Raw genomic sequence first — 13,302 nt, 5'->3', positions numbered from 1 at the left:
CTGCGCATCTTGAAGATGATCGGTGCCAAGCTACCCCGTGGTCAACGCGCTTCTTTACTGCAAATCGGGTCCGCAATTGTTACCTCGCGACTCCTCTACGGTATGGGACTTGTAAGCAGAGGAGGAGATGCCGTCACCCAAACGCTCGCTCCTACATACAACAGGATGGTAAGGTTTACATCCGGTGCATACGTCACGGGCCCAATCGTAGCCATTATGGCAGAAGCTGGAACCCTACCATTCGACCTACTCGTTCTTCAAAATATAGCCCGGTTGGCCATCCATACGCTGGAAAAAAGCAAGGATAATGCCGATCTCCCCCTGGTACATCGAACGTCTGACAGAGGTGATCGGAATCCCTCTTCCAGATATTTGCACTCGTACACGTTTAGCTGCACGAAGATGGTACGAACCCAAGCCCCAGATCGTGTGGGACATAAAGAGACGTGTGAAAGCTGGTGACCCCTCGGAAATTGTTCGGCCTGCTTTTCAGGAGCTCCTAGCAGGTCGTTTCAACCGTTCAACTATCGTCTACACGGATGGTTCGAAAGACGACAATGCGGTAGGTGGGGGAGTGTATGGAGAATACTTCCAACAATCGGTTGGTCTTCCATCGTCATGCAGCGTCTTCTCGGCAGAAGCGTTTGCAATCAAAACAGCGCTAGCAACACATAACTCGGTCAGTGATTTGGTGGTTATGTCTGACTCGGCCAGTTGCTTATCGGCATTAGAAGCTGGCACATCGCAACACCCGTGGATTCAGCAGATTGAAAACATGCTACGAGGCCGTCCAATCAAGCTGTGCTGGATTCCGGGTCATGCTGGTATCCATGGCAACGAAGAGGCAGACCGCCTCGCTGGAGAAGCCAGGGGTAATGCCTCTTTGCAAATAGCCGTTCCGGGAGCAGACGCGAACAACCGAATGAAAACAGCTATCCGAAATCAATGGTTCCGTCGATGGTCTGCGTCCACTGAAGTAAAACTTCGCGAAGTTAAGTTCGACACAGGGAAGTGGACTGACCGCGAGAATTCGGCCGAACAGCGAGTGCTTACCCGGCTTCGAATAGGGCATACCCGGCTAACACACGACTTTCTGCTTAAGAAAACTTCACCACCAGTGTGCGACTGCTGTGGGATCATTATAGATGTCCGCCATGTGATTCTCCACTGCAGAAAGTACGACGACGTTAGAAGGAAGCACGACATCGAGTCGACTAGTCTGCGAGCGGCTCTGTGCAACGACCATAAAAATGAGGAGAGTATGGTAAAATTCCTCAAGGAAACTAACTTGTTCAATATGTTGTAACTTGTATTTTGAATTGTAACTGATAATTGACAACCGCATTGAAACATTTTTCAGGTAAAATATTTTTCTTTCGACACGAATGCACCACTTCTTGGTGTAAAGTGTCGTTAATAAACAACAACAACAACAACAACAACAACAACAACAACAACAACAACAACAACAACAACAACAATTATTATTATTATTATTATTATTATTATTATTATTATTATTATTATTATTATTATTATTATTATTATTATTATTATTATTATTATTATTATTATTATTATTATTATTATTATTATTATTATTATTATTATTATTATTATTATTATTATTATTATTATTATTATTATTATTATTATTATTATTATTATTATTATTATTATTATTATTATTATTATTATTATTATTGCATCTGAGTTGGAAACGCCGTTCCGTACGGTACATACAACGCGCATTCGTAAATTTCATACCGTGTTTTTCCGTGTTTTTCGCGATAACCGCGGTCCAATTTACGACAAATAGACGAGTGAAGTGGTTCTAGAGTGGTGAATAGTGAAAGATTGACGCAAATCGGTGAAGAAACGGTTGAAAAAAGTGAATTTTTAGTTTTGCCCACGCGGTGCTATAGTTGAATATAGTACAGTGCGGATCAAAAAATTTGGACGTTACAGTGCGTGCCAAAAAAGTTTGAACAATAAAAAGGGCGAAATTTATCAAGTGCGTTTTTTTTTCTTGGCGAAATTCATTCAGTTCGCTTATCTTGGCTGTGTAGAAGTGGAAAACAATCAGTAGCGATACTGCTCACCTACATTGTGTCCCAGAAGTGTGGGAACACTTCGAAAAAGTCGACGTTGAAGTGGTAAATAAGGTAAGATATTTCCTTTTCTTCAGCTTTTTGTCCATTTGGGGTTGGTATCGGGTGACCGTGCCACATAGTAGTTTCCAACGTCTGGTGGCGTAAGCCAAGATGGCGGCTGCTAGTAGCGGTGATCCGGGAGGGTCAAGTCAAAGAAGATTGCCGGTATACATGGATCCGACGAACAAATTCGGCGAATTGACGTTCCTGCAGCTGACAGGTAAAGACGGTGTACCTTTGCCAAGAAACCCGTTCGTCATTGGTAAATCGGTGGAGGTTGTCGCTGGAGGCCCAATTGAAGGTGCGAATACTGAAGCTCAAGGGACACGGTATACCCTTCGAGTTCGGAATCCAGTCCAAGTGGCCAAACTAATGAAAATGACCAAGCTAATTGACGGTACTGATGTTGTGGTTGAATCCCATCCGAATCTGAACGTAAGCAGATGCGTTATTTCCTGCTACGATCTGATTCACTTGGAAGAAAAGGAAGTCTTACAAGAAATTCTAAGCCAGGGAGTGATTCGTGTGCAGCGAATTACACGTAAAGAAGCCGAAAACAGAGTGAATACGCCAGCACTCATCTTGACTTTCTGCAAGACCACATACCCAGAATACATGAAGATCGGTTTGCTTCGCGTCCCAACTCGCCCGTACTTCCCAAACCCGATGCTCTGCTATGGTTGCTTTAAATACGGCCATACGCGTGTTCGCTGTCCTGGCCCGCAACGTTGTCCTAACTGCTCTGGAGAACATCAAAGCGAAGAAAAATGTCGAGCACCCCAGTTTTGCCTAAATTGTAAAGGAGATCACCAACCAACAAGCCGCCAATGTCCAAATTACAAAAAAGAAGTAGAGGTCATAAAAATAAACTTGACATTCCCGGAAGCGCGCAAACGAGCTGAACAGCAAAATCTTGGAAGTTACGCCCAGGCTGCAGCGCAATCAAGCGAGATCCTGAATAAATTGAAAGAACTGGAGCAGACAATGAAGAAGAAGGATGAGCAGATCGTTAAACTTCTGGCAGAGAACAAACGCAAGGACGAGAAAATTGAGCAAATGATGGCGTACATCAAACAACAGTCCGCCAGCCAAGAAAAACCACAGCACAGTAAAGAACAAAAACCAACGAATCAGACGGCTGGGCCAATAATAAGATCCAGGAACAGTTCACCAGCGATAAATGCGGATTCAAAACGAGGAAGATCACAGAAACAACACATCCCGTTCAGCAAACCAACGACAACCTCACCGGATAACTTGAGCCCACCACCAAAGAGAACCGCTGCCATTACCACCAACGAAACTATGGAATATTCAGACGATGAAATTGAGATTACCGAGACGCCTCCTAGCCAGCCTCTTCGATAATTCTCATTTCCATCAACGTTTGGATACCAACGACAACCCACGCACGAATACTGACCACGAGATAGATCGGTTTGGAAGAGAGGAAAGTGTAGTACTCCTTCCAACGCAAGCACAGCAGGATGAAGGAACTATCCGGGCCGTCATACCCCAACCCGTTGATAGTGAATTCACCTCTGTGGCCGATAGGAACACCGTTTTCACCACTACAACTTGTAAACGAGCAGACCAAAAACCCATGATCGACGAACAGAAGGAGATCAGCAGAACTACACAAAGTCTATCCCCAGTGCCGACCGCAGTCGGTGTTCGTGAGCATAATAGTGTAGTTTGTACGACAGCGGTTGGCACTGTGGGGCTGGACCTTCCTCAGGTCAGTTCCGAAATTGTCAATCCCCTTGCAGGTACTGCTTGTTCTGATGTTCTACCAGGTTTGACTGACAACATCGATGACACGCTCTTTCCGCATCACCACTCGCTGTCGCCCGGAGAAGGTCCATCGAGATATCCGTTTCGAGATGGAACAGCTGTCACCACAACAGTAGCGTCGAAGCAGACAACGAAAACTACACAAAGTCTTTCCCCAGTGCCGGTCGCTGTCGGCAATTCTGGAAGTAATCGTGTAGTAGTTTCGACAGCGGCTGGTACTGTGGGACTAGACGTCCCACAGGTCAGTCCATCTTCAATTTATCTCCGAACGAATTCTGTTGCGGTTTATCCCGTTACAGATATGACCAGCACGCATCGAACGAGTAACCGGTTTGGGGAAGAAGAGAAGAAAGTAGCTTCCCCACTTCATCATGAAGGGATCGACCGGGGGGAAGAGGACTGTCCCTACTTCCCAGATATACAGTCCTCGCAATTCTCCTCCTGGCTTTCCGCCGGCGAAGATACACCGCAACAACAGCAGAAGCATCAGAGCACCGATATCCCGGTTGAAATCAGCGCAACCACGTCCCGGTACCAACGAAACACACCGGCGAGAACCCGCAGGCAATCACCTTCGCTATCAACATCGTCTTCGTCAGCGACTTTCGCCAATCGAGACAGCAGATGCTTCGCCCTTCAATGGAACATCCGGGGCCTGCGAACCAACATCAGCGAGCTTAAACAGCTGATCTGCGAGTACGGACCGAGCCTGATATCGCTTCAGGAAACAAAAGTTGACAACCGAGTAGTCGCAGCAGATTTCATCGGCAACAACTACACTCTTTTGCTGAAAACTGGGAGTTGTCGATACTGGCAACAAGGAGTAGGTCTTGCCATTCGGGATGGTGTTCCATTTGAACGAATTGATATCGACGACAGTATACAAGCTATCGCAGTTCGGATCCAACTGCCACAACAAATGACGGTGGTGTCGATCTACGTCCCTCCCAATACTCAACAGTGTCAAGAACAGCTGGGTGACTTCCTCGAAAAACTTCCACGTCCAGTGCTGGTACTAGGCGACTTTAACGCGCACCATATTTGCTGGGGTTCTACGAAATCTACCGCACTAGGCCACTTCATCGCCGAAAAAACGCTATTGGAAAGATTACTCATCCTCAACGACGGCTCGCACACTCGGATTGACCCAGCTACCGGTATCACTTCGGCTATTGACCTCTCGATCTGCTCAGAATCGGTGGCTTCGAAATTTGTTTGGCGAACACTTCCGGACACCCACAGCAGTGATCACTTTCCCATTCTCGTTTCCATTCCCGGACTGTCGACTATCCCAACGAAAAGACAGAAATGGATTTACGACCAAGCAGATTGGACAACCTACGAGCGATTGACCGCCAACGCTATTCGACCGGGAGTCGAAATATCAATCGACTGTTTCGTTGACCGGTTGATTAGAGCAGCAAACACCGCGATACCTCGCACTACCGGCAGAGTCGGCCCCAAAGCGGTTCCGTGGTGGTGTCCGGAGGTGAAAGCAGCTATCAAAAATCGGAGAAAGAGCACTGAAGCGTATACCAGCAGAGGACCCACGAAAATCGGATGTACTGAAAAGCTTCCAGGAATCACGGGCAGCAGCAAGAAAGTCTATCCATGACGCCAAGAAAAAATCATGGGAAGACTTCGTCGCGAAGATATCTCCAAGTTCAATTACGTCGGAGATGTGGCAGACAGTGAACACGTTGAGAGGGAAACGCCAACACCGCCCAACTGTCATCAAGCGGTCCAACGGTTACACGGATAAGCCAGAAGAAATAGCTGAAGAACTGGCGCAACACTACAGCGAAAGATCCGCAACCTCCAGCTATTCGTCGTTGTTCCAGAGGGAGAAAGAAAAGGCCGAACGAAACCGCATAAACTTCTCGCCAGATAACGATGATATTTACAATTCGGACTTCACCATGAATGAGTTGCTGTGGGCACTGGACAGAGGAAGAAGTGGCTCTTCAGGACCGGACTGCATCGGCTATCCAATGCTTCAGCGACTGCCATTGTCTGTGAAAACTTCCATGTTGGAACTTTTCAACAGAATATGGCGCAGTGGCGTATTCCCACCCTGCTGGCGAACCGGAATCATCGTACCAATTCCAAAGCCAAGCTCGGATGACGCGGGTCCAGCTGCATTCCGTCCAATCACGTTAACTAGTTGTATGGCGAAGGTGTTCGAGCGAATTGTCAACCGACGTTTAACCACCGAGCTAGAGTCGAACGGGCGTCTCGACAAACGACAACATGCCTTCAGATCTGGTCGGGGTACTGACACATACTTTGCGGAGTTGGAGAGGTCATTACCCGACCGTGACGAGCACTGTCTGATAGCGTCGCTAGACTTGGCCAAGGCGTACGACACCACCTGGAGATATGGCATCCTACGAACACTGCAGAAATGGCAAATACGCGGAAGGATGATAAACATTGTCAACAGCTTTCTGGCAGAGAGAACGTTCCAGGTCAACGTAGAAGGGCATTTGTCGCCAGCACATCCGCTGGAAAATGGTGTGCCGCAGGGCTCAGTGCTCTCTGTGACACTATTTCTCGTGGCTATCCAACCCATCTTCCGCGTGGTCCCGAACTCCGTACAAGTGTTGCTGTACGCCGATGATATTCTGCTTCTTGTGTGGGGAAAGAAAGAACAGTCGCTCCTTCGGAAACTTCAGGCCGCAGTAGAAGCCGTCGATAAATGGTCGAGAAGTGTTGGATTTACGATATCTGCTACGAAATCCAGCATCTTCTATTGCAGCCCTAACGTACGCCGTGAACCCATGCAGGCGATAAAGGTAGATGGTGTAGCCGTTCCGACACAAACGCTGCTGAGAACGCTCGGTGTCACTCTCGATCGATCACTCAACTTTAAAGCGCATTGTAAAATGACGAAGAAGACGTGTGAATCAAGGCTGCGTATCTTGAAGATGATCGGTGCCAAGCTACCCCGTGGTCAACGCGCTTCTTTACTTCAAATTGGGTCCGCAATTGTTACCTCGCGACTCCTCTACGGTATGGGACTTGTAAGCAGAGGAGGAGACGCCGTCATCCAAACGCTCGCTCCTACATACAACAGGATGGTAAGGTTTGCATCCGGTGCATACGTCACGAGCCCAATCGTAGCCATAATGGCAGAAGCTGGAGCCCTACCATTCGACCTACTCGTTCTTCAAAATATAGCCCGGTTGGCCATCCATACGTTGGAAAAAAGCAAGGACAATGCCGATCTCCCCCTGGTACATCGAGCATCCGAACGTCTGACAGAGGTGATCGGAATCACTCTTCCAGCTATTTGCACTCGTACACGTTTAGCTGCACGAAGATGGTACGAACCCAAGCCCCAGATCGTGTGGGACATAAAAAGACGTGTGAAAGCTGGTGACCCCTCGGAAATTGTTCGGCCTGCTTTTCAGGAGCTCCTAGCAGGTCGTTTCAACCGCTCAACTATCGTCTACACGGATGGCTCGAAAGACGACAATGCAGTAGGTGTGGGAGTGTATGGAGAATACTTCCAACAATCGGTTGGCCTTCCATCGTCATGCAGCGTCTTCTCGGCAGAAGCGTTTGCAATCAAAACGGCGCTAGCAACACATAACACGGTCAGTGATTTGGTGGTTATGTCTGACTCGGCCAGTTGCTTATCGGCATTAGAAGCTTGCACATCGCAACACCCGTGGATTCAGCAGATTGAAAACATGCTACGAGGCCGTCCAATCAAGCTGTGCTGGATTCCGGGTCATGCTGGTATCCATGGCAACGAAGAGGCAGACCGCCTCGCTGGAGAAGCCAGAGGTAATACCCCTTTGCAAGTAGCCGTTCCGGGAGCAGACGCGAACAACCGAATGAAAACAGCTATCCGAAATCAATGGTTCCGTCGATGGTCTGCGTCCACTGAAGTAAAACTCCGCGAAGTTAAGTTCGACACAGGGAAGTGGACTGACTGCGAGAATTCGGCCGAACAGCGAGTGCTTACCCGGCTTCGAATAGGGCATACCCGGCTAACACATGACTTTCTGCTAAAGAAAACCTCACCACCAGTGTGCGACTGCTGTGGGATCGTTGTAGATGTCCGCCATGTGATCCTCCACTGCAGAAAGTACGACGACGTTAGAAGGAAGCACGATATCGAGTCGACTAGTCTGCGAGCAGCTCTGAGCAACGACAGGAAAAATGAGGAGAGTATGGTAAAATTCCTCAAGGAAACTAACTTGTTTAATATGTTGTAACTTGTATTTTGAATTGTAACTGATAACTGACAACCGCATTGAAACATTTTTCAGGTAAAATATTTTTCTTTCGACACGAATGCACCACTTCTGGGTGTAAAGTGTCGTTAATAAAAAACAACAACAACATTATTATTATTATTATTATTATTATTATTATTATTATTATTATTATTATTATTATTATTATTATTATTATTATTATTATTATTATTATTATTATTATTATTATTATTATTATTATTATTATTATTATTATTATTATTATTATTATTATTATTATTATTATTATTATTATTATTATTATTATTATTATTATTAGTTTGTCCGTTACATACACACACTCAGACACACACAGACATTGTCCCAAATCGTCGAGCTTAGTCGATTGGTACCGTAAACCGGGGTGACTTTGATCACCTCGAGTTGGAAACACCGTTCCGTACGGTCTAAACAGCGCGCGTTCTCGAATTTTACACGGTGTTTTTGGCGTGTTTTTCGCGATCGCCGCGATCCAATCAAGTGCAAAAAGACGAGTGAAGTGGTTCTTAAGTGACTAACAGCGAAAAATTGGTGCAAATCGGCGAAGAAACGGCTGAAATAAGTGCATTTTAGTTTACCCACGCGGCAATAAAAACAAAACAAACAGCCATCGCTGTGGCTGCCAGTGCGGTCGCCCGGCTAGTTTCATTCACTGGCTGTGCCGGCTGCGTGTGTGACGGTGACGGTGGGCTGGAAGCAAGTTTTTTTTTTTCAAGTTGGAAAATTGACGAAAAGTTTTAAAAAAAGAAAAATATTTTTTTTTCTTGCTGTGATCTGCCGAAGAGAGTGGTACAGTGTGAATTGGACGCCACAGTGCGTGCCAAAAGTATTGGAACGGCGAAAAAAGGAATAAATTGCAAAGTGTTTTTTTTGCGCGTTTTATTCATTAAAGGAAACGTAGAAGCGAAAAAGGTAGTTGCGATTCTGCTTACCTACAGTGTGTCCCAAAAGTGTGGGAACACTTCGAAAAAGTCGACGTTGAAGGGGCAAATAAGGTAAGATCTTTCCTTTTCTTCACCTTTATTGTCCATTTGGGGTTGGTATCGGATGACCGTGCCACAGCGTATTCTCCAACGTCTGGTGGCGTGATTCAAAATGGCGGCCGCTAGTAGCGGTGACCCGGGAGGGTCGCGAACGAGAAGACTACCAGAGTACATGGACCCTACGAACAAATTCGGCGAATTGACGTTCCTGCAGTTAACCGGCAAAGACGGTGTACCATTGCCTAGAAACCCGTTCATCATCGGTAAATCGGTAGAGGTTGTCGCTGGAGGTCCAATCGAAGGTGCGAATACCGAAGCTCAAGGGACACGGTATACCCTTCGAGTTCGGAATCCTGCCCAAGTTGCTAAGTTGCAGAAAATGACCCAGCTCATTGACGGCACTGAAGTAGTGGTCGAAGCTCATCCGAATCTGAACGTAAGCAGATGCGTAATTTCCTGCTACGATCTGATTCAGATGGAAGAGAAGGATGTTTTACAAGAAATTATAAGCCAGGGAGTGATTCGTGTACAGCGAATTACAAGAAAGGAAGCTGAGAAGAGAGTGAATACGCCAGCGCTAATCTTGACCTTCTGTAAAACCACATACCCGGAATACATAAAGATCGGTTTGCTTCACGTTCCTACTCGCCCATACTTCCCGAACCCGATGCTTTGTTACGGATGCTTCAACTACGGCCATACACGCGTTCGATGTCCTGGTCCTCAGCGATGCTTTAATTGCTCGAAAGAACAACACGGCGAAGAAAAATGTAAAGAAACTGCGTACTGTCGGAATTGTGAAGGCGATCACCAACCAACAAGCCGCGAATGTCCTGTGTATAAAAAAGAAATGGAGGTCATAAAAATAAAAATCCGCGACAATCTAACATTCCCGGAAGCACGCAAACGAGCGGAACATCTAAGTAAAGGCAGCTATGCTCAGGCCACAGCACAACCGAATGAGATTCTTAGCAAGCTGAAAGAGTTGGAACTGGCAATGAAGAAGAAGGACGAAACGATCGCAAAACTTCTGGCGGAGACCAAACGAAAAGACGAAAAAATCGAACAAATGTTGGCGTACATCCATCAGATGAAACAACAGTCCGCCAGCCAAGAAAAACCGCAGCACAGCAAAGAACAGAAGCAAATGAACCAGGCAATCGGGCCCGTAACGCGATCAAGGAACAACTCACCAGCGATAAATACGGATTCGAAACGAGGAAGATCGCAGAAGCAACACACCCAGTCCAGCAAACCAACGACAACCTCACCGGATAACTTTAGCCCGCCACCAAAAAGAACCGCTACCACTACCACCAACGAAACGATGGAATATTCAGACGATGAAATTGAGATTACCGAGACGCCTCCTAGCCAGCCTCTTCGATAATTCTCATTTTCATCAACGTTTGGATACCAACGACAACCCACGCACGAATACTGACTACGAGATAAATCGGTTTGGAAGAGAGGAAAGTGTAGTACTCCTTCCAACGCAAGCACAGCAGGATGAAGGAATTATCCGGGCCGTCATACCCCAACCCGTTGATAGTGAATTCACCTCTGTGGCCGATAGGAACACCGATTTCACCACTACAATATGCGAACCAGCCAACAAAAAAATCCCAGTCGACGAACAAAAGGAGATCAACAAAACTACACAAAGTCTATCCCCAGTGCCGACCGCAGTCGGTGTTCGTGAGCATAATAGTGTAGTTTGTACGACAGCGGTTGGCACTGTGGGGTCCTCAGGTCAGTTCCGAAGTTGTCAATCCCCTTGCAGGTACTGCTTGTTCTGATGTTCTTCCAGGTTTGACTGACAACATCGACGACACGCTCCTTCCACATCACCACTCGCTGTCGCCCGAAGAAGGTCCATCGAGATATCCGTTTCGAGTTGGAACAGCTGTCACCACAACAGTAGCGTCGAAGCAGACAACGAAAACTACACAAAGTCTTTCCCCAGTGCCGGTCGCTGTCGGCAATTCTGGAAGTAATCGTGTAGTAGTTTCGACAGCGGCTGGCACTGTGGGGCTAGACGTCCCACAGGTCAGTCCTATTCCACCTCGCTTACGAACGGATTCTGTTGCGGTTTATCCCGTTACAGATGTGACCAGCACGCATCGAACAAGTAACCGGTTTGGGGAAGAAGAGAAGAAAGTAGCTTCCCCACTTCATCATGAAGGGATCGACCGGGGGGAAGAGGACTGTCCCTACCTCCCGGATATACAGTCCTCGCAATTCTCCTCCTGGCTTTCCGCCGGTGAAGACACACCACAACAGCAGTTCCAGAACACCGATCTCCCAACCACGTCGAGGAACCCTGTCGGCGAGCCAATACGATCTCGTAGACGTTCGCCATCAACATCGTCGTCGTCAGCGACAATCACCACTCGCATCAGCAAAAGTTTCGCACTGCAGTGGAACATTCGGGGCCTGCGCTCTAATATCGATGAACTTAAACAGCTGATCGCCCAGCACGAGCCAAAACTGATAGCGCTACAAGAAACAAAAGTGGACAACCGAGTAGTTCCAGCAGATTTCATCGGTAACAACTATACCCTGCTGCTGAAAACTGGTAGCTGTCGATACTGGCAACAAGGAGTAGGTCTTGCCATTCGGGATGGTGTACCCTTCGAACGAATCGATGTCGACGACAATATACAGGCAATCGCAGTTCGGATCCAACTGCCACAACAAATGACGGTGGTATCGATCTACGTCCCTCCCAATACTCAACAGTGTCAAGAACAGCTGGGTGACTTCCTCGAAACGCTTCCACGTCCAGTGCTGGTACTAGGCGACTTTAACGCGCATCATATTTGCTGGGGTTCTACGAAATCTACCGCACTAGGCCACTTCATCGCCGAAAAAACGCTATCGGAACGATTACTCATCCTCAACGACGGATCGCACACTCGGATTGATCCAGCTACCGGTATTACTTCGGCTATTGACCTCTCGATCTGCTCAGAATCGGTGGCTTCGAAATTTGTTTGGCGAACACTTCCGGACACCCACAGCAGTGATCACTTTCCCATTCTGGTTTCCATTCCCGGACTGTCGACTATCCCAACGAAAAGACAGAAATGGATTTACGACCAAGCAGATTGGACAACCTACGAGCGATTGACCGCCAACGCTATTCGACCGGGAGTCGAAATATCAATCGACTGTTTCGTTGACCGGTTGATTAGAGCAGCAAACACCGCGATACCTCGCACTACCGGCAGAGTCGGTCCCAAAGCGGTTCCGTGGTGGTGTCCGGAGGTGAAAGCAGCTATCAAAAATCGGAGAAAGGCACTTAGAGCATTGAAGCGTATACCAGCAGAGGACCCACGAAAAGCGGATGCACTGAAAAGCTTCCAGGAATCACGGGCAGCAGCAAGAAAGTCTATCCATGACGCCAAGAAAAAATCATGGGAAGACTTCGTCGCGAAGATATCTCCAAGTTCCACTACGTCGGAGATGTGGCAGACAGTGAACACGTTGAGAGGGAAACGCCAACACCGCCCAACTGTCATCAAACGGTCCAGTGGTTACACGGATAAGCCAGAAGAAATAGCTGAAGAACTGGCGCAACACTACAGCGAAAGATCCGCAACCTCCAGCTATTCGTCGTTGTTCCAGAGGGAGAAAGAAAAGGCCGAACGAAACCGCATAAACTTCTCGCCAGATAGCGATGATATCTACAATTCGGACTTCACCCTGAATGAATTGCTGTGGGCACTCGACAGAGGAAGAAGTGGCTCTTCAGGACCGGACTGCATCGGCTATCCAATGCTTCAGCGACTGCCATTGTCTGTGAAAACTGCCATGTTGGAACTTTTCAACAGAATATGGCGCAGTGGCGTATTCCCACCCTGTTGGCGAACCGGAATCATCGTTCCAATTCCAAAGCCAAGCTCGGATGACGCGGGTCCAGCTGCATTCCGTCCAATCACGTTAACTAGTTGCATGGCGAAGGTGTTCGAGCGAATTGTCAACCGACGGTTAACCACCGAACTAGAGTCGAACGGGCGTCTCGACAAACGACAACATGCCTTCAGATCTGGTCGGGGTACTGACACATACTTTGCGGAGCTGGAGAAGTCATTACCCGAC

The 13,302-nt window shown here is 47.4% G+C and overlaps 2 protein-coding genes across 3 annotated transcripts in view; one reads left to right on the top strand and one right to left on the bottom strand.

Annotated features, from left to right (window-relative positions):
- LOC131693279 (mucin-4-like) overlaps positions 1-13,302 on the bottom strand; it is a 596,199-nt gene that overhangs the window by 188,427 nt on the left and 394,470 nt on the right. The window lies entirely within an intron of this gene.
- On the top strand, positions 6,371-8,173 carry LOC131687523 (uncharacterized). The gene is made up of 2 exons (XM_058971616.1): positions 6,371-6,648; positions 6,706-8,173. The coding sequence occupies exons 1-2, from the start codon at positions 6,371-6,373 to the stop codon at positions 8,171-8,173; spliced, it is 1,746 nt and encodes a 581-aa protein (XP_058827599.1).

Source organism: Topomyia yanbarensis, chromosome 3 (genome assembly GCF_030247195.1).
Source record: "Topomyia yanbarensis strain Yona2022 chromosome 3, ASM3024719v1, whole genome shotgun sequence".
Classification (NCBI taxonomy): Eukaryota; Metazoa; Arthropoda; class Insecta; order Diptera; family Culicidae; genus Topomyia; species Topomyia yanbarensis.
Note: the sequence above shows the minus strand (reverse complement) of the source record. Positions and strands in the feature narration are given on the sequence as shown.